Source organism: Scyliorhinus canicula, chromosome 21 (assembly GCF_902713615.1).
Source record: "Scyliorhinus canicula chromosome 21, sScyCan1.1, whole genome shotgun sequence".
In the NCBI taxonomy this organism is placed as follows: Eukaryota; Metazoa; Chordata; class Chondrichthyes; order Carcharhiniformes; family Scyliorhinidae; genus Scyliorhinus; species Scyliorhinus canicula.
The window spans coordinates 32,255,599-32,283,073 of record NC_052166.1 but is presented as its reverse complement, the minus strand read 5'-3'; the positions used below and the strand labels follow the sequence as shown (position 1 = coordinate 32,283,073).

General features: G+C 45.0%; 1 protein-coding gene across 11 annotated transcripts in view; it reads right to left on the bottom strand.

The window, feature by feature from the left end:
• Nucleotides 1-27,475, bottom strand: part of LOC119955607 (astrotactin-2-like) — a 1,814,189-nt gene that overhangs the window by 776,982 nt on the left and 1,009,732 nt on the right. For all 11 annotated transcript variants that reach the window (XM_038781996.1, XM_038781994.1, XM_038781999.1 and 8 more), the window contains one exon: nt 26,066-26,216. In XM_038781996.1, coding sequence (XP_038637924.1) covers nt 26,066-26,216 — 151 coding nt within the window. The remainder of the gene's footprint in view (nt 1-26,065; nt 26,217-27,475) is intronic.

The following is a 27,475-nucleotide window of genomic DNA, read 5'->3' as shown; positions in this document are numbered from 1 at the left end:
ATTAAACACGGTGCAATTCAAGCAAGTGACACTGTTAAAGGTCAATCTGAAAGTGTTTGTCAGATTTTTGCATTTTAACTGGCAACGTCATGACAGATTCAACATCTCAAAGCGGGTAACCTTGAGGCCGAGTCTCTGCCGGATTTTGGATCCTGCCGTTTTTCGGGTCAGGTCATTCAGACCGGATCGGGAAGGTTCAAGGGTTGCTCGGGCTATGTAGCATGGGAAAAGGCTGGCAAACAAGCCCATCAAGCCACCAAGTTATTTTGATATGATAACATTAATAAAAATTCATGTATGTGGCAGCTTAAAGAAATGCCTGGTTTTCAGAAATCTCCCGTTTCGGTTCACTAGATTTGAGACACTCTACCTGCAGAACCTAAAACTTCCTGCCTCTTACAAGATTGCTCTCCATACTACGGCCAAACCAGTCGGAATTTCTGCCCAAATGCCAACCGAATCCTGAAGCCTCAACTATTTACAATTTATATCAATGACTTGGATGAATGTAGGGTTGCCAAATTTGCTGATGACACAAATATAAGCAGGAGAGTAAGTTGTGAAGAGGGCCCAAGGAGTCTGAAAAACGGATATAGATAAGTTATAAATGAGCGGGTAAAACCTTGGCAGGTGTTGGGAAAATGTGAACTTGCTGACTTGGCAGAAAGAATAGAAAAGCAGTACTTTATTTAAATCGAAGAGACAGCAGAACCCGTAAAGAGGGATCTTGGTAAATAAAACAGGAAAAGTATGTAGGTGCAGCAAGTGATTAGTGTAGCCACCGAAGTTGACCATTCCCTAAATACAAAATGGAGGAACGCAAAGCAGACAGGTTAAAATGGACAATGTTTGCAGAACCAGCAGGCTGTACCAAGCAAATGTGGATTCTGTCTGCTAAGAGAGCAGACAGCACCGAAACGAACATTCCGCATACTAATGAGGCAATCTCCGGGATAGTTAGCATATTAATGGAACGATTCCAGAGACAATGGACACAAATGGGGAAGTAACTGCAACATTGTATAGGATACCAGACACCCCGGCACCAGCGGGGTCTGAAAAAAAAGAACCCTGAAAGCCCGCCCAGTAGCCAAGGAACAGCCTCAGTATTGGGGGGATTCAAACATATCGATTGGGAAGAGACCCAATCGATTCCGAGCAGTTAAAGGGGTCCGCCCAAAGGGGCGCGGATCCCTGGGACCTATAAAAGACAGGTCCCACACATAGTTCTTTCTTTTTGTCCAGCCCTCCTCACTCCTTGACCAGCCCTCCTCTGTGGACCAGCACCTCGACCAGCTTTTGCCAAGAAGACCTTGAACGAGAGAGAGGAGAGGTTTGGGGACAGCAGCCTCCAGCAAGTAAGTGTCTCACAACGATCGCTACCAGAGATAGACACTCCTGACCCCTTTTAACCTATACCAACCTGAAGTCTACAGACCAGAGCAGAGCACGAGGCCTTGTTCCCTGATCCGGCAGTTCCTTGGAGATAAGTATTAGTTTATTTAGCGGTAGGAATAGTTTAATCCTTTTAGTGTGTGCATGGGTAGTTTTATAATTGTATTATAATAAACTCAGTTGTTTGAACTTACTAATTGGTGTATGGTTTTATTGCTTTGAACTTCACCTTGAAACTTGTGGTGGTATCTTAACGATACCTGGCGACTCCAGAGCTAAGTAAAGAAACAGAGCCAAATTGAGTGTTAAGCACACTCACCCAGAACGAGCAACATTAGTAAGGCAAATGGGAAGTTATTGTTTATTGCAAGAGGAATGGAATATGAAAATAGGGATGATTTGCCACAGTTCTACAGATGGTTGGTGAGACCCCATCTGGAGTACGTTGATCGCCTGTATTTAAGAATGGATATAAAATCATTAGAAGCAGTTCAGAGAAGATTCAGCTAATTGATATGGATGGAGAGTTATCTTATGAGGGAAGGTTGGACAGACTGGGATTGTACCCATTGGAGTTTAGAAGAATGGGAGGTAATCTTTTTTGAAACATATAAGATCTTGAGGGGCCTTGACCGGTGGATGCTGAAAGGATGCTTCCTCTTGGAGGAAGAGACGAGAGTGAGGGGGCAGAGTTTAAAAATAAGGGATCCCCCATTTAAGATGGAGAAGAGGAGAATCTTTGTCTCTCAAATGCTCAGGTATCTTTAAATCTCTCTTTCCCAGAGAATGGTGGAGGCAGGGTCATTGCATATTTTTAAACCAGAGGTAGATAGATTCTTGATGAACAAGGGGGCTAAAAGTTATCGGTGGCAGGCAGGAATGCGGAGGTGAGGCTACCTTCAGATCAGCTCAAGAGGACGATTGGCCTACTCCTGCTCCTAATTTGTGTGTTCCTATAAATGAGAATCGCTCATATAAATGCTGAACTCAACAGATTCCACCACACATCGATAAGTGTTTTTTATGATGAATCTATACAGAGAGCACAGAAAGGTTCTTCCCAAATCTGAACGTTATAGTGAGCAAGAAAATTGATCCACGTTTACAGAATATTTCGACTGCAATGAATTTCAGGATTACATTCTGTCCACATGACTTAAGCTCCTGCTAATCATTTCATGGCTTACTGAGCACTAATCCACAACACATTCATTGCTGCTTTAATATAGCTACCTTGGGGCACTGTCTGACTAGTTCAGGCTTTCGACACAAATCAGACTTTAGCATTGCTGTGAAGAGAATGTGAACGCCATGCCACTGATGTTTAGTGTTGATGCTGTCATGCCAGTCAGTGCTGAAGACTGCATGTCAATGATCCAGAGGGAACAAATCCATTGAATTTTTAATGCTCAGTGGTATGCCTACTGAACTAAATCACATGTATCCAGGATGACTTGACCACTGCAACATAAAATGGATCACCATGGCAGAGCTTCAGAATGATCTGAAGGGTACTGGAAGGGCAGTATAAGTTTTAGTTCAGTTGCGGCCTCAACTGATCGCTTTTCCAAACTTAACAGGAAATTAATTATTAGCAATGAAGTGTAATTCATCGTCATCGAGGGGATCACCGAACAGGAACATGGCTGGTCTGCACAATATTAGAAAGCTCTCAAGATCCCGACTGCCAACGCTGTCTCCGCAGAAGGTGACAAATGGCCGTTAACTGACACCAGGGGCAGGATTTTCCGTTTTGAACCAGGATCCTTAATATTGGGATCAAATGTGAGTCCCGACTCTGCAGTGTATTGGGAGCACCGACGTTGATTGTGGCTGAATTTTCCAACTCCCGACCAAAGCGCGTGCTCGCTGTCCAAGCAATGACAGCGGGCTGGCTGTCAGAGCTGGAGGGCCAAGAGGAGGCCCTCCAGCACTGAAGGAGCTGCAACCTGCAATTCCAGGTGTGGCAGAGAGAGGGCACCTCAAAGTGGCACTTCTAAAATTTTTCTGAAAAAAAAAACACGCATGTTAGACCGCCATTGAAGCAAGCGACTGCGGCTGCAGGTGGTGTTCGGCGTGCCGAGGGATCTTCAAAACGATTCTGCAATCACTTTGGAATCAGTCTGTCACCAGGAAGTCGCCTCGAAGCATCTGTAATGGTCCTGATCTGCCAAAACCCACAGGCTGACTGGAAAACCCAATTCAACGTCTCATTAATTTCCTCTTGGTTGACTTAACAAGCTCCCTGCCACTTACAGTCAGTTACCCATTCCAGGAAAAAATGTCTGTGCGTTATTACAATAATAATAATAATTGCTTAATTGTCACAAGTAGGCTGCAATGAAGTTACTGTGAAAAGCCCCTAGTCGCCACATTCCAGCGCCTGTTCGAGGAGGCCGGTACAGGAATTGAACCCGCGCTGCTGGCATTACAAGCCAGCTGTTTAGCCCACTGTGCTAAACCATACCCTACGGGCCGGTAGCTGCTGGGAAATCCCATGTTCGCACACCTGCATTCCTGGCCTCTTTCAGAACTAAATTCCCACCTTTGGAATTGTTCCAAAAGACCCGTGTCATCCTCACAAAGGGTCGACCAAATCAATTTCACAGGAAAGGTCTGGATAAGGCAAATGCAGCCTGCCTGTCCAAATGGCTCTGATGTAATTCTCCTGGGATTTTGACAACAATGCTGCCGGGGGATCTGGAATTTGATTACTGAGATGAATACTTGCGATTGGAATATTTCACAAAAAAAACAAACAACAAGAAGTATTAACGAGGAACAAATAGTAGACATATGCTGATCACTCACTGGGGGTAGTGCTAACCTTTGTCAATAATATAAACCGGGCAACAATGAAGCCAATGCCCAATATACATCCCTCCTGGGTTTCAATTTGTCTTTGAAAGGACTCAATTATGTATGGGGCTGAGTGGATAACCAGGGCAAATTGTTTCAACGCTGTGAAAAGACGGGCAGACAAATGGAAGAGAAAAACGGCGTAAATTAAGGAGGAGGAATAAGTAGGCAGAAGGGGAAGGGGGAAAGGGAAGTAGGGAAAAAGAGAGGAGCCAGGTGGGGAAGAGTGGGAAGCATCATTTTGGATAAGGAGCGAGAGTGCGTATGCATGTGTGGATCTGAGAGAGAGAGAATCCGCCGGGTCCCGGCGGATTGGAAATTAGCAAACGTGACACCACTGTTTAAAAAAGGAAGTAGGAAGAAAATGGGTAATTATAGGCCAGTTAGCTTAACTTCGGTAGTAAGGAAGATGCTTGAATCTATCATCAAGGAAGAAATAGCGAGGCATCTGGATAGAAATTGTCCCATTGGGCAGACGCAGCTTGGGTTCATAAAGGGCAGGTCGTGCCTAACTAGTTTAGTGGAATTGTTTGAGGACATTCCCAGTGCGGTAGATAACGGGGAGCCAATGGATATGATATATCTGTATTTCCAGAAAGCTTTTGACAAGGTGCCACACAAAAGGTTGCTGCATAAGATAAAGATGCATGGCATTAAGGGTAAAGTATTAGCAGGTATAGAGGATTGGTTAATTAATAGAAAGCAAAGAGTGGGGATTAATGAGTGTTTCTCTGATCGGCAATCAGTAGCTCGTGGTGCCCCTCAGGGATCAGTGTTGGGTCCACAATTGTTCACAATTTACATAGATGATTTGGAGTTGGGGACCAAGTTCAATGTGTTCAAGTTTGCAGACGACACTTAGATGAGTGGTAAAGCAAAAAGTGCAGAGGATACTGGACGTCTGCAGAGGGATTTGGATAGGTTAAGTGAATGGGCTAGGGTCTGGCAGATGGAATACAATGTTGACAAATGTGAGGTTATCCATTTTGATAGGAATAACAGCAAAAGGGATTATTATATAAATAATAAAATATTGAATCACGCTGCTGTGCAGAGAGACCTAGGTGTGTTAGTCGCAAAAGTTGGTTTACAGGTGCAACAGGTGATTAAGAAGGCAAATGGAGTTTGGTCCTTCATTGCTAGAGGGATGGAGTTTAAGACTAGGGAGGTTATGCTGCAATTGTATAAGGTGTTAATAAGGCCACACCTGGAGCATTGTGTTCAGTTTTGGTCTCCTGACCTGAGAAAGGACGTTCTGGTGCTGGAGAGTGTGCAGAGGAGATTCACTAGGTTAATCCCGGAGTTGAGGGGGTTGGATTACGAGGAGAGGTTGAGTAGACTGGGACTGCACTCGTTGAAATTTAGAAGGATGAGGGGGGATCTTATAGAAACATACAAAATTATGACAGGAAAAGATAGGATAGATGCGGGCAGGTTGTTTCCACTGGTGGGTGAAAGCAGAACTGGGGGCATAGCCTCAAAATAAGGGGAAGTAGATTTAGGACTGAGTTTAGGAGGAACTCTTCACCCAAAGGGTTGTGAATCTATCGAATTCCTTGCCCGATGAAGAAGTTGAGGCTCCTTCATTAAATGTTTTTAAGATATAGATAGATAGTTTTTTGAAGAAAAAAGGGATTAAGAGTTATGGTGTTTGGGCCAGAAAGTGGAGCTGAGTCCACAAAAGATCAGCCATGATCTCATTGAATGGCGGAGCAGGCTCGAGGGTCCAGATGGCCTGCTCCTGCTCCTAGTTCTTATGTTCTTAAAAAAAAAGACGGCGAACACACATATTGGGCAGGGTTCTCCGGCCTCCCACGTGTTACCTGGTGGCAGGAGACGGTGCGACATTCACTGGCACCTGGATGCTATGCTCCTACCACTGTCAATGTGGTAATCTCCATTGAAACCAACCTACGCCGTCAGGAAAACCGTGAGCGGGGATGAGCGGTCGGCGGGATCAGCGAATCCCCCTGCCAATGAACGACCGGAGAATTTTGGCCATTGTGTAATGATTGATCTGAGCTAAAATATGGTTCTCCTCGGATCTGGTGATGTGGCTCAAGCCTGGAAAACTCAGAATAGTTTACAATGAACAATAAGGTGTGAGGAGAAGCAAGAGACAGACCCTAGACTTTGTGCTGCAGTTAAAAGGTGACCAAAGGCTTGTCAGATTTTCAAAAGTCTTTTGAAGTTCAAGACAGAAGTAGGGGCAGCACGGTGGCACAGTGGAAAGCACTGCTGCCTCACGGCGCCGAGGTCCCAGGTTCGATCCCGGCTCTGGGTCACTGTCCGTGTGGAGTTTGCACATTCTCCCTGCGTTTGCGTGGGTTTCGCCTCCGCAACCCAAAAGATGTGCAGGGTAGGTGGATTGGCCATGCTAAATTGCCCCTTAATTGGAAAAAAATGAATTGGACATTCTGAATTTATAAAAAAAGAAAAAAAAAGAGAAGTAGAGAGGGTGTCAGCCACAATAGAATTTGGAAATGTAACGTGGAAGCAGAACAAACTGCCATTATAAACTGGCCATTGACTTCAACAGAATAAAAAATGAGCTAAAAACAGGCTGGTGATCCACTACTGTCAGCAATGCTCACATCCCATGAATGAACAAAGAAAGGAAATTTAAGCCTGGAGAATCAGTGTCATCACAAGCTACTTTACCTGTGATTCATCACGGCTGAACTCAAGAACTATACCTACAACGTAATAAAACTTACTTTAAATGCAAGAAGCCTTTTGTTCTTGGCTTGCCAAAACCTCCTGTCATTCACATTGGAAACTAATTATTTGTTGCTCTGCCTTCCCTGATGAATTTGTGGTATTTAATATTTAATTATCTTTATTGTCACAAGTAAGCTTACATTAACAATGCAATGAAGTTACTGTGACAATCCCCTCGTTGCCACATTTCGCCGCCTGTTCGGGTTCACAAAGGGAGAATTCAGAATGTCCAAATTACCGAACAAGCACGTCTTTCAGGATTTGTGGGAGGAAACCGCAGCATCCAGAGCAAACCCATGCAGACACCGGGAGGTATAACCTTAAGATCTTCTTCGCAGCCTTCAACACGTCACTGATGAAGCTGAAAATCTTGCCAAGGTCATTCCCACACCCCCACTACTTAATTGGTTGCCGCTCCCATTAGCTACTGAAACCACAATTTGCTTTGCATTCGGACGTGACTTTACTGTAGCTCATTTGAAAAATAAAATTCTGTAGACACAATAACTAGAATAGCCAATGTTGTTCCTTTGTTTAAGAACGGTAGCAAGGATAATCCAGGAAACTACAGGCCGGTGAGCCTTAGGTCAGTGGTAGGGAAATTACCGGAGAGAATTCTTCGAGACAGGATCTACTCCCATTGGACTTCGACAAGGACCCTCATGGTAGACTGGTACAAAAGGTGAAGTCACACGGGATCAGGGGTGAGCTGGCAATGTCGATACAGAACTGGCTAGGTCATAGAAGGCAGAGAGGAGCAGTGGAAGGGTGCTTTACTAACTGGAGGACTGTGACTAGTGGTGTTCCGCAGGGATCAGTGCTGGGACCTTTGCTGTTCGTAGTATATATAAATGATTTGGAAGTAAATGTAACTGGTCTGATTAGTAAGTTTGCAGATGACACAAAGGTTGGTGGAATTGCGGATAGTGATGAGGACTGTCAGAGGATTCAGCAGGATGTAAATCGTTTGGAGACTTGGGCGGAGAGATGGCAGATGGAGTTTAATCTGGACAAATGTGAGGTAATGCATTTTGGAAGGTCTAATGCAGGTAGGGAATATACAGTGAATGGTAGAACCCTCAAGAGTATTGAAAGTCAGAGAGATCTAGGTGTACAGGTCCACAGGTCACTAAAAGGGGCAACACAGGTGGAGAAGGTAGTCAAGAAGGCATACGGCATGCTTGCCTTCATTGGCCGAGGCATTGAGTATAAGAATTGGCAAGTCATGTTGCAGCTGTATAGAACCTTAGTTCGGCCACAGTTGGAGTATAGTGATCAATTCTGGTCGCCACACTACCAGAAGGATGTGGAGGCTTTAGAGAGGATGCAGAAGTGATTTACCAGGATGTTGCCTGGTATGGAGGACATTAGCTATGAGGAGCGGTTGAATAAACTCGGTTTGTTCTCACAGGAACAACGGAGGTTGAGGGGTGACCTGATACAGGTCCTCAAAATTATGAGGGGCATGACAGAGTGGATAGTCAGAGACTTTTCCCCAGGGTAGAGGGGTTAATTACTAGGGGGCATAGGTTTAAGATGTGAGGGGCAAGGTTTAGAGTAGATGTACGAGGCAAGTTTTTTTTACACAGAGGGTAGTGGGTGCTTGGGACTTGCTGCCGGAGGAGGTGGTGTAAGGGGCATCTTGACAAATACATGAATAGGATGGGAATAGAGGGATACGGACCCAGAAAGTGTAGAAGATTGTAGTTTAGTCAGGCAGCATGGTCGGCACGGGCGTGGACGGCCGAAGGGCCCGTTCCTGAGCTGTACTTTTCTTTGTTCTTTATTCTTTGTACTTGCCTTCAAACAACCATGCAACCTCAAACAAACCATTGTTTGCAGTAAACTGCCCAGCCTTCAGAACAGCGACCACAACACCACACAACCCTGCCGTGGCAATCTCTGCAAGACGTGCCAGATCATCGACATGGATACCATCATTACAAGTGAGAACACCACCCACCAGGTATGCGGTACATACTCATGCGACTCGGCCAACGTTGTCTACCTCATAAGCTGCAGGAAAGGATGTCCCGAAGCGTGGTACATTGGCGAGACCATGCAGATGCTGCGACAACAAATGAACGGACGTCGCGCGACAATCGCCAGGCAGGAATGTTCCCTTCCAGTCGGGGAACTCTTCAGCAGTCAAGGGCATTCAGCCTCTGATCTCCGGGTAAGCGTTCTCCAAGGCGGCCTTCAGCACGCGCGGCAACGCAGAATCACCGAGCAGAAACTTATAGTCAAGTTCCGCACACATGAGTGCGGCCTCAACCGGGACCTGGGATTCATGTCACATTACGTTCATCCCCCACCATCTGACCTGGGCTTGCGAAATCCTACCAACTGTCCTGGCTTGAGACAATTCACACATCTTTAAGATGGGGTTACCCCTATCTTTAGATCTGTAAAGATTTAATTACCTGCAAATGCTCACATTCTAAGCATTGTCTGGCATCTTTGAATTTGTCTATATATATGTTTCTGGAACGTACCTCTTCACTCACCTGAGGAAGGGTCAGTGCTCCGAAAGCTAGTGTTTGAAACAAACCTGTTGGACTTTAACCTGGTGTTGTATGACTTCTTACTGTGCTCACCCCAGTCCTACGCCGGCATATCCACATCTTAAGGTGCAAGTCCTTAATATCCTTGATTGCTCATCCCTCCTGCCACTTCAGAACATTTCCTCAATTTTCCCAGTAATGCATATTCCAACAGATTGACTTTCTTCCTCTTCCTGAGGAATTTGGGAGGTGACAATACATTTAAGGACTTGAAGGGAGGCTGAAAAAGGTAGTTGTTTGCAAGGATAAGAAATTCAAATTTTTAGAGAGAACTTAGCGGGAGGAAGCTAAATCCCACTGACTGGCAGAAACGGCATGTGGGGTCAAATGGTCCAGTCCTTTTCCCAAGTTTGCAATATCAGTTAGTGAATTTAAGGAGGTGTTAGACAGATTTTTAATTGGTAAAGGGTTGAATGTTGGGAGAATGGGCAGGACAATGGAGATGAGGCCATGATGGGACCCGCCATGATCACATTGAAGGTGTTGGGCTCGGGAGGCTAAATTGCCTACGCCTGCTCCTAGGCTATGGGTTCTAGGGAGGAGATGCTCTGGCTGATTTTGCAATCCAGCACTTGGTCTGTAGCATTGAAGGTAACAGATGAGGAAGGTATCAGCCATGAGAGAATGGCAGAGCAGGTTCGATGGGCCGAATGGCCTAATTCTGTTCCGAAATCTTAAGAACTTATGAAAACGGGTCTGGATATTTGATACCGTAACCTGCAGGCCTACAGATCAAATGCTGGCAAGCAGGATCAGGCTGAGAGGCTCATTGTTCAGCTGGCGCAGACGCGATGCGCCACGTTTCCTATTTCTGTGCCGTAAACTTTCTATGATTCAATTATTCCAATGGATAACGAACTGCATTTATCCTGGAATTACAAGTGCTGAGGCGAAATGGAAATGAAGACTTTGCAAGGTGTTTTCTACAGAAGTTCTCACATGAAAAGTTGCCAGCAAACATAAAGACACAGCGCCTTCTTTGTGAAACAATGGATTAATATGTGTAGCACCAAAAGGCACGGGTGGGCTCCAATCTTTCAAAGAGGTTCCACCATTAACACAATCAATCACAGCTCAGCAAGTTTTGTTTTCAGACAGCTAATCTTGTACCATCAGCTCCTCTTAATAGGTTGCAAGCAATCTATAGGAACAGTGCATCTTTTTGTCACAAGGCATCTCTGACTTCCATTCATCTGTCAGTGCTCCCTGCAAGCAAAGACCAGTGGAGCCAACGGGCTTCATATCAAATCATTCAGCTGGATCTGCACAAAATGCTTTTTCTCCCAACATACAATTGCACATCCCTATATCCTGCAATTTGTCCTCAATTTTCTGATGATTCTCTTTGTCTGAACATGAGGGTATTATTTCTCAAACATATGCTCTTGAAAATTTTCTTCAACAGACTCACCCTGCCCTTCTGGCCTCTATTCTCCAGCAATTCGCTTACATGTGAGGATCGCATTGATTGAATATTGTGCAAGACCTTCTGCAATTGTTTCTTTTGTGTGGTGGAATTAAATACTGTCCGATTCCAGCAGCCATGGTGCTGTTTTGTGTCTGCAGAATTTTATTTTTCAAATAAGCTACAGTAGAGTCACCTCTGAATGCAAAACAAATTCTGGTTTCACTAGCTAATGGGAGCGGCAACCAATTAAGTGAGTTCTATCAATGAAGAGAACAAGAAGAGGAATGGAAGGCCACTGAGAGTGACACCCCTGCCCCTCCCTTTCCCCCTTGCTTCTTCCCCCGCAACCCTCCTCTTGCCATCACTCGTCAGGCAACTCTAAGCCTCAGGTGGGTGCGACAGCTGCTCAGCAAAGAACAGCTGCCAGCCTCGTAATAGTCAACAGCTAGGGGGTGTGGGATTTATGCAGCAAGACCTGGACAACAATCAGGCTTGGGCTGATAACTGACGATGACATTTGTGCCACACAAGTGACAGACAATGAAGAGAGAATCCAACCATCTCCCTTGACAGTACCACCACTCAATCCTTCACCATCAAAATCCTCGGGAGTTAGCATTGACTGGAGACTGAACTGGACCTGCCATACAAATACTTTGGCTGCAAGAACAGGTCAGAGGCTGAGAATCCTGTGGCAAGTAACACACCTGCTGAATCCCCAGAGCCTGTCCACTATCTAAAGGCACAAGTTAGGAGTGTGATGGAATACCCTCCACTTGCCTGAATTAATGCGATTCTAACAACTCTCAACAAGGCCCAACACCATCCACGAATAAGCAGCCTGCTTAATTGACATCCTTTCCACCACTAACATTCACTCACTCCACTACTGATGCAGTGGTAACAGCGTGTACCATTCAGAAGGTGCACTTCAACAACTCCCCAAGTCTTCTTCAACAGCACATTCCAAACACATGACCTCTACCACCCAGAAGGACAAGGGCAGCAGATACGTGGCAACACCGACACCTGCATGTTCCCCTCCAAGCCACACATCATCCCACTTTGGAACTTTATCATAATTCCTTCATTATCGTTGGGGTCAAATCCATGAACTACCTTCCTCACTGCACTGTACCTACACATGGGACATGAGCGGCTCAAGAAAGTGGCTCAACACTACCTTTTCAAGGGCAATTTGGAAAGGGCAATAACAGTGATGTCTGCACTCCATGAACAAAGAAAATTATACGTATTTCTCAGGAAAAGGCAAAAAATACAACACGAAGGAACAGGCTCTTTGATAGCTGTAGGGAATTTGAAGACAGAGCAACAAATTGTATGCCAAAACCTGTCATTGGAGAACCCCACTGGGTAAAAGCATTTATGGGAGAAAAGCAAGGGAGTTTAAAGGGTTGAAAAGTAGATTAATCACAAGACATATATCGATTTCAAAGTAGAACAAACCGTGCAAAATTCAAAACAAAGGACCTGCACTGAGATAAAGTTGGAAAGGTATAAGTTAGAAAGAAGGATGACCGAATGAAGCAAAAACAAACATTCAAAAGAGATTACTCTATCAGCCACCTTTATTGAATTTGACTTCTTTAATTTATCTTCTTGAAACAAGAGTACCTGAGAGAAAAAGAATTGCAAGTGGATATAAGAAAAAAATTAAACTGACGAGGGAGCATCTGAGAGAGATAAGCCCATGAAAAAAGCATCATAAATAAGTTAAAAGGAAGAAGTCAAATGCAATAGAGGTAGTTGAGAGGAATAGAATTTAATTATAAATTAAGCACTTGGGACATTTTACTATGTTAATGATGCTACATAAATGCAAGTTGTTGTCACAACTAGAATAGTTGTGAGTTTTAATCAGTGATTTAAGAATTCATTGCCTGTAACTGTAATCTCATTGAGAATTCAAGACAATATGGATGCTCTATAGAAACTGGCAGCATTGTGCATGACATTTACGCAAGACGAGAATCTGAAAGGCTAGATCTAACAGAAGGACTGAACATCTATTGAAGATTGTTTTCTAAATCTGTGACAAATCTAAGGAGGGTTCCTTGAAAGGAACTCAGCTGTTATCACATTACTCCAGTAGCACAGACTCATCCAAGAATGAGGTCCCTGTTGAGCTCGGGAAATCTGAACCATTTTAACTTATTCAAGGGAAGCACATTGAGACACGGTAATGTCACTGTTCCAGCCATCAAAGCACCTCTGTGTCTCTTTCAGTAATTACACCCGGAATTGCACTGGGATCACTTTAATTGGCACAGGCGTAGTTGGCTGGAAGTGAATGTGAATGCTTAATTAAGCCTATTATGTTACAGGGCTGCTTTTTCTCAGTCCAATCATGGGTCTCATTTGTTTGAGATTGAATTAATGTGACGTTGATAGACAAAGTCGCGCGTCCATCAGAGTATGTGATGCAGGCACATAGCCAACGGGGTTGGGTCAAATTCGAAAGAACTGATCTTGAAACACCAAGGTCGGGGTTTTCTGGGACCTTCCCATCCTGCCGATGGTGACCACCGCCATGGCAGGTACCCCACCGGTGGGATGGCTGGAACACACAAAATTCAGGGAGTGGAAGATCCCGTGTTGAGTTGGCCAATGGCAAACTGCTTTCACCAACTAATTGACTTAATTACTAGTGGCATATACTCAGTTCATCACATTTCCTCCCACAAATTCAAACTCAACCTCCCGTCATGCAGATTCTCGCTTCACAGTACACAGCTGACATTTAAATAATAACAATGTGAAGAACATTGGTCTTACCTCTAGAAGAACCAACATGCAAGGTTAATTTCAAGGCACTAAATCTTATCTTTCCATAGACCATAGAATTTACAGTGCAGAAGTAAGCCATTTGGCCCATCGAATCTGCAACGGCCCTTGGAAAGAACAACCTACTTAAGCCCACAACTCCACCCTATCCCCGTAACCCCATCCCCATAACCCAGTAACCCCACCTATCTTTTTTTTTGGACACGAAGGGCAATTTAGCTTGGCCAATCCACCTAACCTGCACGACTTTGGACTGTGGGAGGAAACCGGAGTACCCCAAGGAAACCCACGCAGACACGGGAGAATGTGCACACTCCGCACAGACAGTGACCCAGGCCGGGAATCGAACCTGGGCCCTGGAGCTATGAAGCAACAGTGCTAACCACTGTACTACCGTGCCTTACTTTCAAATTCAGTAATGTAATTCTGAACTGGATGGCTTTGCTTCTTTAGTAAAACCCAAAAGGCCCACAGAATCAACTGGAACTGTCCGCCTTTCCCTCTAACAATGCTGAATTTTGACAGCTAACTCTCACTCACAACGATAAAGGCACTAACCAGAGAATCAACCCTTCCGTAATTCTATTCTTAGTAACAGTCATATGTCCGATTCTTTTTATTGTAGATATCTACTTTTCTGACCTGAATTTATTTTTCTTTGCGCAATACTCAAATTAACGCAAAGTGAGAAGGATTCATCTGCCCACTGTTTTGTTACCCGTGTGGTAGGTAACATGTGCTACTCAAACCTTGGTTAGTGATGAGGTCTTCTGAATCTCGATGAAGAAGACTCGAACACTTCCAGTAGTAACAAAAGGTTTATTGAGTAACTATAACAATAATTGCACGAGTTATTTACTTTAACGTTGATATTAGTGATAAGGTTAACAAGATCTAACTACGGTAACTATACGTAGCTCCACTAGCCATCTGAACTAGTCTGCTATTGCCTTGGTCACAGTGCACCCAAGAGAGTGACCCAATGTGGTTGCCTTCTATACCCCTGTTGGTCCAGCCCTCTAGTGATCATGTGGTGCTACTGATTACACATTAACCCCTTGTGTACATGCACATATAGAGATCACCACACCCACTGTGAATTTAGAAACACAACAGGAAGATTGTTATTTTGAGTCAAATTATAGAACAACAGGCAATCATCCTGCCATGTTTACAATGATGTAGTAAGAGAAGAGTTTATTTGAGGTATCACTCATATTCCCTTTTTAGTGACATGAATTGCCATGGCATATTGATGAGCATGAACAAGAACTGGACCTTTTGCAATTTTGAAGTTTGTAAATTTGTTGTGCTTTAGGACTGTCTCTTTAATTTAAGTTAAATTGGCGGAATGAATGAGGTCATATGACCCGTTCTCAATTCTATCCGACAACAAGCCTGAGTGTTGGTTATTAACGTGGGGCCAGGTTTTCTTAGGAGGAATAAGTTAGGATATTCACAATTGTTAACAATGACCAGGGCAGCTGTGCTGATGGTGGACAGACTATTATGCCCAGATTTACAGAGCAGCGTTGAAACTCAACATCTGATCGAAAATGACAGCTGAACCCTAGATCTGGGAGTCCTGCCGCCATTTTAGACAGACATTAGTTTTGAAAGTAAGGGAAAAGGGGGTGCATGCTATCCACACATGGGGGAAACCTGAACCGATTTGAACTCAGTGCTGTCTTCAGACAGACTCAATTTTCACTGGAGGAGATCTGTTTTCCCACAGTGTGTGACTTATTCTTTCAAAGAGTAGACATGAATGCTGGTAAAAGGCGGATAAGATATGTGGAAGTGTCAAGCTGTCAAAATTATTAAAATCCCAGCCCTTTACATTTTGTTGAAAAAAAACAGCCTGCTGTGTCTTTCAGTTAAAAAAATAGTGCTCAAGGGCAGCACGGTGGCACAGTGGTTAGCACTGCTGCCTACGCGCTGAGGACCCAGGTTCGAATCCCAGCCCTGGATCACTGTCCGTATGGAGTTTGCATATTCTCCCCTTGTCTGTGTGGGTTTCACCCCCACAACCCAAAGATGTGTACATTCGGTGGATTTACCACACTAAATTGCCCCTTAATTGGAAAAAAATAATTGAGTACTCTAAAATTTAAAAAAATATAGTGCTTGCACTTTCAAAGCTTTTTTTTGACATAATGCTCATGGCTATAATTATGCTAAAATTATTGCTGGTTTGCTTTTGGTCTGCCTAGCTCAGTCAGTAGAGCACGAGAGTCTTAATCTCAGGGTCGCTGGTTCAAGCCCCACGCTGGGTGCAATTGTTTTATGAACGGCACCGTAGCACAGTGGTCAGCACTGTTGCTTCACAGTGCTCAGGTCCTGGGTTCGATTCCCATCTTGGGTCATGTCTGGGCTGAGTCTGCATGTTCTGCCCGAGTCTGCATGGGTTTCCTCTGGGTGTTCCGGTTTCCTCCCACAAGACCTAAAAGATGTGCATGTCAGGTGACTTGCACATTCTCAATTCTACCTCAGCGGCCACTGGAGTGTGTCGAATAGGGATTTTCAGAGTAACTTCATTGCAGTGTTACTGTAAGCCTACTTGTGACACTAATAAAGATTAATATCAATATCACAGTGAGCGGCTGTGGGTTAACAATTTGATTGGCAGCTCAAGAGGCGATTAGCTGTCTGTGATGTTGGGCTACTACTATAAATGTATGCTTTTTTAATGGGATTTAGCATCTTGAAAAGATGTAGGAAATTGAATTGACTTTTATTGTGTTCAAGTGAAGGCAAGCATCCAGCAGAGGGCAGTAGAGCAGAGCTCTGATTGCCTGTTGTGGGGAAAATTTTCATCAGTGCATTGCGGTCACCGTATCTTGAAGGTGGTTTGTGGAGGAGCTGTTGTCAAGTGACAGTTAAACCCCAAACACTTCTTCAGTGTTTCCCTCCCTACTCCTCCTCTAACCAAAAAAAAACAATCACTATAAGGATCCCAGCCGAGTAAAGATAAAGAGGGAGACGCAAGGGCAGGTAGAAGTAGAAAGAAGTTGAACCGTGACGTCACAACCTGCAGGTAAGTGATTGGCTGGTGACTAGTAAGTAGGTTTTCTTTTCCCTGAGGTGCTATCGTGTGGGGCACAGTGATTGCTGAGTGAGTGCTTGCTGAGAAGGGGAGTAAATTTTTAAAAAACTTACTGTTGGGAGTTTCCAGCTGAATCTGGTCGGAGTGAGCGCAGAGTGACTGCTGGGTAAGTAGTAAAGATTTAAATTGTTTACGCAGGCCCATAAACAGCCGATTGCTGTTCTTGTGTGGGGCGCAGTGGTTGCTGGTTAAGTGTTTTATTTTTATCTGTATTTAAGTTGGGCAGTTCCTAAACCCTAGATACTACACTTGCAGTGTCCCCCACCCTTCCACCTCCTTTAACCTAAGGGGTAGAGTGAATAACAGGTAAGCTCTTTCTTTCTTTTTCTTTTTTTTATCTCGAGGGGATGGCAGGGAAGGCAGTACAATGTTCCTCCTGCAGAATGAGGTGACGGACGCCATCACTGACCCAGCTGATTTCCCCTATGGAAAGTGCACCCATCTCCAGCTCCTCAGAAACCAGATTAGGGAACTGGAGCTGGAGCTGGATGAACTTCAGATCATTCGGGAGGCAGAGGTGGTCATAGATAGTAGCTTCAGGGTTGTAGTTACTCCGAAGAATCAAGATAGATGGGTGACGGTGAGAGGTGCTGGGAGGAAGCAGTCAGTGCAGGGATCCTCTGTAGTCATTCACCTCAGTAACAAGTATACCGCTTTGGATACTGTTGAGGGGGACGGCCTACCAGGGGTAAGTTACGGTGAACGGATCTCCAGCGCTGAGTCCGTCCCTGTGGCTCAGAAGGGAAGGAGGAAGAGCAGGAGAGCAATAGTTATTGGGGACTCGATAGTTAGAGGGACAGATAGAGGGCTCTGTGGCAGCGAAAGAGACTCACGGATGGTATGTTGCCTCCTGGGTGCCAGGGTCCGTGATGTCTTGGACCCTGTTTTCAGAATCCTTAAGGGGGAGGGGGAACAGTCACAAGTCGTGGTACACATCAGTACCAACGACATAGGTAAGAGAAGGGACGGGGATTTAAAACAGGAATTTAGGGAGCTAGGGTGGAAGGTGAGAGCCAGGACAAACCATTTTGTCATCACTGGTTTGTTGCCGGTGCCACGTGTTAGTGAGGTGAGGAACAGGGAGAGAGTGAAGATAAACACGTGGCTGCAGGGATGGTGTAGGAGGGAGGGTTTCAGGTACACGGATAATTGGAGCACATTCTGGGGAAGGTGGGACCTGTACAGGCAGCATGGTTTGCACCTGAACCAGAGGAGCACCAATATCCTGGGAGGGAAATTTGCTACGGCTCTTCGGGGAGGGGGTTAAACTAATTTGTCAGGGGGCTGTGAAAACGAGTTGTAGTCCAGAGGCCAGTGTTGAGAGTAGTGAGGTACTGAGGAGGGTATCAAGGTCGCAGGAGTGTACCGGCAGACAGAAAGGTGGGTTGAAGTGTGTCTACTTCAATGCAAGGAGCATCCGGAATAAGGTAGGTGAACTTGGAGCATGGATTGGTACTTGGGACTACGATGTTGTGGCCATTATGGAGACATGATTAGAACAGGGAAAGGAATGGTTGTTGGAAGTTCCGGGGTGTAGATGTTTCAGTAAGAGTAGGGAAGGTGGTAAAAGAGGCGGAGTAGAATTGTTAATCAAGGATAGTTTAATGGCTGCAGAAAGGCAGTTCGAAGGGGATCTGCCTACTGAGGTAATATGGGCCGAAGTTATAAATAGGAAAGGAGCGGTCAAATCGTTAGGCATTTTCTATCGGCCCCCAAATAGTAATAGAGATATGGAGGAAGAAATTGCAAAACAGATTATGGATAGGTGTGAAGGTAGTTGTCATGAGTGACTTTAACTTTCCAAATATTGATTGGAACCTCTATAGGTCAAACAGTTCGGATGGGGCAGTTTTTGTACAGTGTGTGCAGGAGGGTTTCCTGACACAATATGTGGATAGGCCAACAAGAGGGGGGTCCACATTGGTGTTAGATTTGTTTGGGAGACCACTTTGGAGATAGTGACCACAATTCGGTGTCTTTCAGTATTGCAATGGAGAGGGATAGGGCCATACGGCAGGGAAAGGTTTATAATTGGGGGAGGGGTAATTATGTTGCGATTAGGCAAGAATTAGGGAGCATAAGATGGGAACAGAAACTGTGAGGGAAAGGCAAAAATGAAAAATGGAGCTTGTTCAAGGAACAAATACTGCGCGTCCTTAATAGGTATGTCCCTGTCAGGCAGGGAGGAAATGGCCGTGTGAGGGAACCATGGTTCACAAAAGAGGTTGAATGTCTTGTCAAGAGGAAAAAGTAAGAGTATGTAAGGATGAGAAAACAAGGTTCAGTTGGGTCGCTTGAGGATTACAAGGTAGCAAGGAATGAGCTAAAAAAGGGCTTAGGAGAGCTAGGAGGGGGCATGAGAAGTCTTGGCGGGTCAGATCAAGGATAACCCCAAGGCTTTTTACTCATATGTGAGAAATAAAAGGATGACCAGGGTGAGGGAAGGGCCGGTAAAGGACAGTAGTGGGAACTTGTGCATGGAGTCAGAAGAAATAGGAAAGGCGTTGAATGAATACTTTTCTTCAGTGTTCACCAAGGAGGGGCCATGTTTTTGAGGATGAGAGTGTGATACAGGCGAGTAGGCTGGAGGAGGTAGATGTTCTGAGGAAGGATGTATTAGCAATGTTGAAATTGAAATTGAAATTTGAGGGTCGACATGTCCCTTGGGCCAGATGGGATATATCCAAGGATTCTTTGGGAGGCAAGGGATGAGATTGCAGAGCCTTTGGCTTTGATCCTTGGGTCATCACTGTCCATGGGGATAGTGCCAGAGGATTGGAGAATGACAAATGTTGTTCCTCTGTTCAAGAAAGGGAATAGGAATCACCCTGGTAATTATAGGCCAGTTCGTCTTACTTTGGTGGTCAGTAAGTCATCACGGATTCGCGAAAGGTGATTCTTGCCTCACAAATTTGATTGAATTCTTTGAGGAGGTAACTAGGTGTGTAGATGAAGATAGAGCAGTTGATGTGTACATGGATTTTAGTAAGGCATTTGATAAGGTTCCCCATGGTCGGCTCATGAAGGAAGTAAGGAGGTGTGGGATAGAGGGAAATTTGGCCAATTGGATAAGTAACTGGCTATCACATAGAAGACAGAGAATGGTGGTAGATGGAACATTTTCAGACTGGAGACCAGTTACCAGCAGTTTACCACAGGGATCAATGCTGGGTCCTCTGCTATTCGTGATTTTTATCTATGACTTGGAGGAGGGGGCTGAAGGGTGGGTCAGTACATTTGCTGATGACACCAAGATTAGTGGAGTAGTGGATGAGGTGGAGGGCTGTTACAGGCTGCAAGGAGACATTGACAGAGATGGGCCAAAAAATGGCAGATGGAGTTTATTCCTAATAAGTGCGAGGTGATTCATTTTGGTAGAAGAAATTGGAATGCGGATTACAGTGTCAACGGCAGGGTTCTGGGGGTTCATGTCCACAGATCTCTAAAGGTTGCCACTCAAGTGGATAGAGCCATGAAGAAGGCCTATAGTATGTTCGCGTTTATTAACAGGGGGCTTGAGTTTAAGAGCCGCAGGGTTAAGCTGCAACTATACATGACCCTGGTGAGACCACATTTGGAGTATTGTGCGCAGTTCTGGTCACCTCATTATAGGAAGGATGTGGAAGCATTGGAAAGGATGCAAAGGAGATTTACCAGGATGCTGCCTGGTTTGCAGGATAGGTCTTATGAGGAAAGGTTGAAGGAGCTAGGGCTTTTCTCTTTGGCGCGGAGGAGGATGAGAGGCGAGTTAATAGAGGTTTATAAGATGATGAGGGGGATGGATAGAGTGGACGTTCAGAGACTATTTCCTCAGGTAGATGTAGCTGTTACAAGGGGGCATAACTATAAGATTCAGGGTGGGAGATATAGGAGGGATATCCAAGGTAGGTTCTTTACTCAGAGAGTGGTTAGTGTGTGGAATGAACTGCCTGCTGTGATAGTGGAATCGGACTCTTTCGGAACTTATAACTGTTATTGGATAGGCACATGGAGCACACCAGAATGACAGGGAGTGGGATTGCTTGATCTTGGTTTCGGACAATGCTCGGCACAACATCGAGTGCCGAAGGGCCTGTTCTGTGCTGTACTGTTCTATGTTCTATGTTTATCGATGAGAGGTGTGTTCACATAGTTAAGTCTGTAATATATGGGCGTGGTTCGCAGGACTCCCCGAACATCTGGTGCACCTGTCCTCACCCCCGAAGAACCTACTCATCCTAGTCCCGGACATATGGGCCCGGTGCAGCACCTTAAATTGGATGAGACTAAGCCTCGCACATGAGGAGGAGGAGTTGACTCTCTCCAAGGCCTCCGCCCAAGTCCCATCCTCTATCTGCTCCCCGAGTTCCTCCTCCCATTTAGCCTTCAGCTCCTCCACTGACGACTCCTCCACCTCCTGCATTACCTTATAGATGTCAGACACCTTCCCCTCTCCTACCCACACCCCCGAAAGCACTCTGTCCATCGTCCCCTGCGAGGGCAGCAAAGGGAATCCCTCTACCTGTCGCCTAGCAAACGCCTTTACCTGCAGGTATCTGAACATGTTCCCCTGGGGAAGGCCAAATTTATCTTCCAGTTCCCCCAGGCCCGCAAACCTCCCGCCAATAAACAGGTCCATCAATTTGCTGATGCCCGCCCTTTGCCATCCCCTGAATCCCCCATCCATGTTCCCCGGGATGAACCGATGGTTGCCACCCAGTGGAGTCTCCATCGAGCCCCGTTTCCCCCCGATGCCGTCTCGGGGACGGTGTCGAGGGTGGTTGGATCCAGGGTCAAACCAGGGTGGGGACTCGCGATTTTTGGGGTTGGGGTGGAGCCGGGAGTGCAGGAGGCGAAAGAGGCCGGTGTCCTGGCCTTTGCATCCCTAGTAGCCCGTCGAAGGATTCTGTTACAATGGAAGGATGCAAGGCCCCCAAGTGTGGAGACCTGGATCAGTGACATGGTGGGATTTATAAAATTGGAAAAGGTCAAATTTGCCCTGAGAGGATCAATACAAGGGTTCTATAAACGATGGCAGCCTTTTCTGGACTTCCTGGCTCAGAGATAGGTAACTGGGTCAATAGCAGCAGCAACCCGGGAGGGGGGGGGGGGGGGCATTATTATAGTGTTTATTCTGTAACTTTATAGTGTGTTAATTTGCGTTGTTGTTAAAATGCTGGGTTGTTCATGGGGATGGGGCGAATGTATATGATTGTTAATATTATTGTTATTTTCGGTATTTTACTAAGGTGCGTTATTGTTGTATAAAATCAAAATTTCTCAATAAAAATTATTTAAAAAAAAAGTCTGTAATATATACTTTGTCCCATGTCCCTGAACCCTAATGCAGATGGTAGCCACCAAGGAACTGTATCCCAGCAATCAGTAAGTGTAAGTTGCCTACTAAAGTAGTGTTTAGTCAATATTGTTCTTAATTAGTTTGTTACAGTAGAAGTCTTAAAACATGAAATTTTGCCGTATGATCTTTTCAGTCGGTTATTGAAATTCATTTTTTAAAAGTCTGTGGAGATTGGGACACTGCACTTCATCTTAAAGTCAGCCATAGATCAGTGGATACTCTAATTTCTAAAAAGGAAAGGTGTGTATTCATGTCAACTCCAAAGACTTGGACATAAACTCCAATCTTAGACTCCACTGCAGTCCTGAGGGAAATCTGAGCAGTCAGACATAACCTTTCAGGTGGGACATTAAACCTAGGCCCCATCTGTCCACTCAGGTGGACACAATTTCGAAGAAGACACTCATAGTTCTGGTCATGGTTTATCTCTCAGCTAGGATCAAAAACAGATTATCTGATCTATTCGAGGACCTTGCTTTATAAAATGGCGATGACCCCTTTAAGGACTCAGGTTATCTGAACGGAGGGAGATTCTTTTTGAAAAAGCAACTTGCGTCCAACAAATGTGCATGCAAACTTTTTGTCTGGGACATGAACAATAGAAAAATAGATCAACTAGGAGTTAATTATCGGGGTAACTAGTTTCTGAATGTGGCTCTGTTGTGAACTGGTTTAGTTGGAGTTTTGAACAATTTGGCCCCATAACAGGAAATACGTCTTTCTAGCAGATACCAGCAGATACCAGCTGAAATTGTGTATGCTGACTTAAAGATTTTAAATCCTTTTTTAACTGAGGGACTCTGAATAGAGAGTTGGACATCTGGGAGAGCCAAGCTGAAGAGAGAGAGTATTAGAACCAAGTATTTTCAAACGAGGTGGCTACACTTAAGAGTTTAGCAAAACCTGTGTTAAACGGGAAGCCTACGGTCGTGTGACAGTTGAAAAAGATTTGCAGGGGAACCGGGGGCGGGATTCTCTCAGCCCGGGGTGGGGCCGGAGAATCCACAGTGGAGAATCGGCACCACTGGCGCCAGCGTGGTGCCTTGCCGGTCAGGGGCTGATCTACGTGGCTGGACCGCTGATTTTCGACCCGGGATGGGCAGAGCAGCCATCGCAAAAGCGCCGAGTCCACACCTGCTCTCAGCCGGCGGGAACTCGGCGTGGAAGGGTCGGGGGCGGGCGGCCTGTGTGTGGGGGGGAGGGGGGGGGGGGTGGTCCGGTACCGGAGGTGGGTCCTTCGATGTGGCCTGGCCCGCGATTGATGGGTCAGCCTATCTGGCTGGGGGCCTCGTTTCTTGCAGTGGCACCGGCACCAACACGCGCATGTGCAGTGGCTTCCTTCAACACGCCAGCCCTGACACAACATGGCGCCGGACTACAGGGGCCAGCACATTGAAGGAAGCCACTGTGCATGCGCGCGTTGGTGCTAGTGCCACTGCGCATGGGTGCGTTGACGCCGGTGCCACTGCGCATGCGCGGATCCCCTGCCGCTCAGTTGACGCCGGGATCTGCAGCTGGAGCGGCGTGAACCACTCCGGTGCCATGCTGGCCCCCTGTAGGGGCCAGAACTGCTGAACCTGAGGCAGTATTGATGCCGTCGAGAGCGTGATGGCGTTTACCACGGCGTCAACATTTAGGCTCAGGATCACAGAATCCCGCACCTTAACTGAAGTAAGAAATTGCTCAAGAAGTCTCAACATTTATACAAATCTTCAAAGCAGTACTCAGATCAAGTAAGTAATCTTCCAATTTTGGTAAGCATCAGACCTGATTTTTGGGATGTATGTAAAATGCCCGTGGAAGAAAATTTGAGTTAGGCAGTTTGGTTTCAAATAAGTATTAGTGTACTTCAATACCTTTAATATAACTAACTATTTATAATAGAATACATTTAATACTATTCATGTTCTGTGGTTTATGTGCAGTAAAATTCTTTTAATTTATACCGTTACTCTTGTGATTTCATTCTGCTTGTGAATACCTGGATTTTCAGATTCTAAATAATTACTTGTCCCTAAAGAGATCATAACACTAAATCAATGCAAATTTTTCATTCCGAGTTAGGGAAAGGGAAAACCAGCTACGACTGGTTAAATAGTTCGTCATTACTCACTTTTTTACGATTAGCATTGTATTTATTTGTTGTGGTGGGGAGATGGGTGATACAGGGAAGGTTGTTTTTAATCACCATCCCAAGCTGCCCCAGGTTCACATCAGCTGGTGCAGGGGCCACTTTTCAGCCAGACCTGATAGGAGGTTCATATTTCCCAAGTAAATCAGATGCCATCAATTCGGCAGATTTTGTGATCTTTCTTCTGCTGGACGCAAATTAACAGATTATTCTGGATTCTTGCATGGTGGGATTCGAACCCATGACCCTGAAGAGCAGAATAATCATTTGGTGAGATGGCACTGGACTCGTGATCCAGAGGCCCAGGCTGATGCTCTGAGGATGGAGATTCAAATCCCCCGCAGCGTTTGGGGAAGTTTCAACAACAAAATCTGAAATACAAAACTGATCTCAGTCATTGTGACCACGAATCTGTCATCGATTGTCGTAAAGACCCATCTGGTTCAGTCATGTTCATTCAGGATGAAAATCTGCCGTCCATGCCTGGTCTGGCCTACATATGAATCCAGACACATATAGCAATGTGGTTAACTCTTAAATACCCTCTGAAATGGTGTGGCAATTCACATAGCTTAAGGGCAATTAGAGATGGGCAACAATTGCTGGCCTTGTCAGCAAAATCCACATTATGAAAGAATTTTTAAGCATGGCTATGAGGTGATTAAACATAGGAAAAGGAATAGGCCATTTAGCACTATCTCCACGCTCATACCCACTCTGCCGCCAGCCTGTTCTGCCTTCCAATTACATGATAGCTGATCTGCTACCTAACTCCATTGTCCCATGCCCCTAAACCCCAAAGCAGATGGTAGCCACCAAGGAACTGCATCCCAGCAATAGTCAACGCCTCTGCAGAAAGGAATAACAGCTGAAGCAAAGAAATACTGCCATTCACTTAACAGAGTTGACACCCAAATTGAGAGAACCAAGCTTGTCTGCAATCAGTGGATGAGTCAGCACATTCAATGTTATTTTCCTTCGCTTTCCAGTGAGGCAATCTGGAAAATGATCATTTCTGGTTGAATAAAGAAGATGGAATAAGTGGTGTGACATTGACTGCTGACAACCAGGTTGATTTACTGGAAAGGACCACTCAACATTAATCTAAGAGGTGACTCTTGGTCACTTGAGATCATTGGTCACTCTGTGAGTCAGCATGTTTGATGATTGACTGGAACCAATGGTTGATATTATACAACTTTGTGGAAGCATTCTCAATGCACTGGACACTTGAAGAACATCAATTTTTGCACGCTATTCAAGAGTTAAATTCAATTCTACCATTGATTCATGTATCTTTCGGGGTGGCACGGAGGCACAGTGATTAGCACTGCTGCCTCACAGCACCAGTGACCTGGGTTCCATTCTGACATTGGGTGACTGTCTGTGTGGAGTTTGTATGTTCTCCCCAGGTCTGCATGGGTTTCCTCTGGGTGCTCCGGTTTCCTTCCATGGCCCAAAATTGTGTGGATTAGGTGGATTGGCCATAATCAACTGCCCCTTGGTGTCCAAAGATGTGTAGGATAGATTTGCGGGTTAAGGTGGGGGAGTGGGCTTAGGTGGAGCCTTCATTCAGAGGGTCAGTGCAGACTTGATGGGCCGAATGGCCTCCTTATGTACTGTTGGGTTTCTGTGATTCTATGATCTTCTTGGGTGATCTAGAAATGGGCCATTCCCTGACGCAACATTCTGTCTAACATGCATCCTGCAATGGTATTGATGAGGCTTTACGACATACCATACACCCAGTGGAGTCAACCTTTCGATCGGTCACACAACGATAATTTCTTGTGCAACCTCCATTATCCCTCGAGCAGTCACGTACAGGGCCGAATGAGGACAAGAGGTCGTCTGGCGTTTCAAAATATGTAGATCGCATTGCTTCCTCCCTTTAAAGGCAAAACAAGAAATGAATATGTTAGAGCAGTGCCGGAGAATTAAATTGACCTCAACAGCAATGAACCCAAGAGGGAAAAATATCTTGACAACACATACGGCAAACCTCATTCATCTATTTCATCAGCTCAGACAACTTGCTTAATGTTTCAAACTATTTAATCCTTCAGTGACTGCCAGTCTAAATTAGAGCATTTAGAATCATAACTGCTCATGTGCATATTTAAATTTTGTTATATCCTTGGGGTATGAGATTGTTCAAAACTGACTGTACTCGCTATCTTCAAGATGCGGTGTCCCTATTTGTCGACGTACGTCAATGGAATATGAAAGCCGCTGGAAAGAAAATCAAAACACAATATAATATCAGCAATGCCATATGGTTCGATGAATTTTGAATGAAGAAGTTGCAAAGATATTAAACTCGCTGCACTTCTGTGCTGACTGGAAGTGGCTGTAAGTCCTTTTGCCGCTGGATTTTGAAAGCCCATTTCAGAATAACTGAGCATTTACTGTTCAGGAGGATTTGCTTCAGTCAATGTCCTAATGAGTTCAGGGAAATTGAACTAACATGTCATCAAGTACTAGTGGTGCCAAATTCAGTTGATCGTCACCTCTGGGGTGGAATGAGCAGTCTAACCAATTATGTATAGAAAAATAAATGAGCAACTCTTTTAATAGTCAGAATTCATTGCTTAATTTACACTTTGTGCGTAGTTGTATTGTCGCTGGACTGGTAACCCAGAGAATCAGGGTAATGCCTCTGAGGAGCAGTGTTCAAATCCCGCAGATGGTGAAATTTGAATTCAATAAAAATGTGGAATTAAAGGTCGAATGATCGCTATGAAACCGCTGTCTATTTCGTAAAAACCCATCTGAATCACTTATGTCCCTTTTGGGAAGGAAATTTGTTGTCCCCACCTGGTCTGGCTTTCATAGGGCTTCAGATCCACGGAAAGATCGTTGACTCTTAAATATCCTTGCGGAAGGACAATAAATGCTGGCCCAGCCAGCGATGCCCACATCCCATGACCGAACAAAAAAAACTATCTGGGATATCATGATAATGATTTCCTGCTAAGATACCTGCAGCTAATGTATGTCAATGTACGTCACATTGTATCTTAGTCCTTGCACAAATCTTACCATTGCCACACAACATATTAGTTGAAATGAACATTATGGAGTTTTAGGGAGAATGGGAATATTTTAGTAAGTTGTGTAGCCACCTAAGATGGACACTGGGATACAA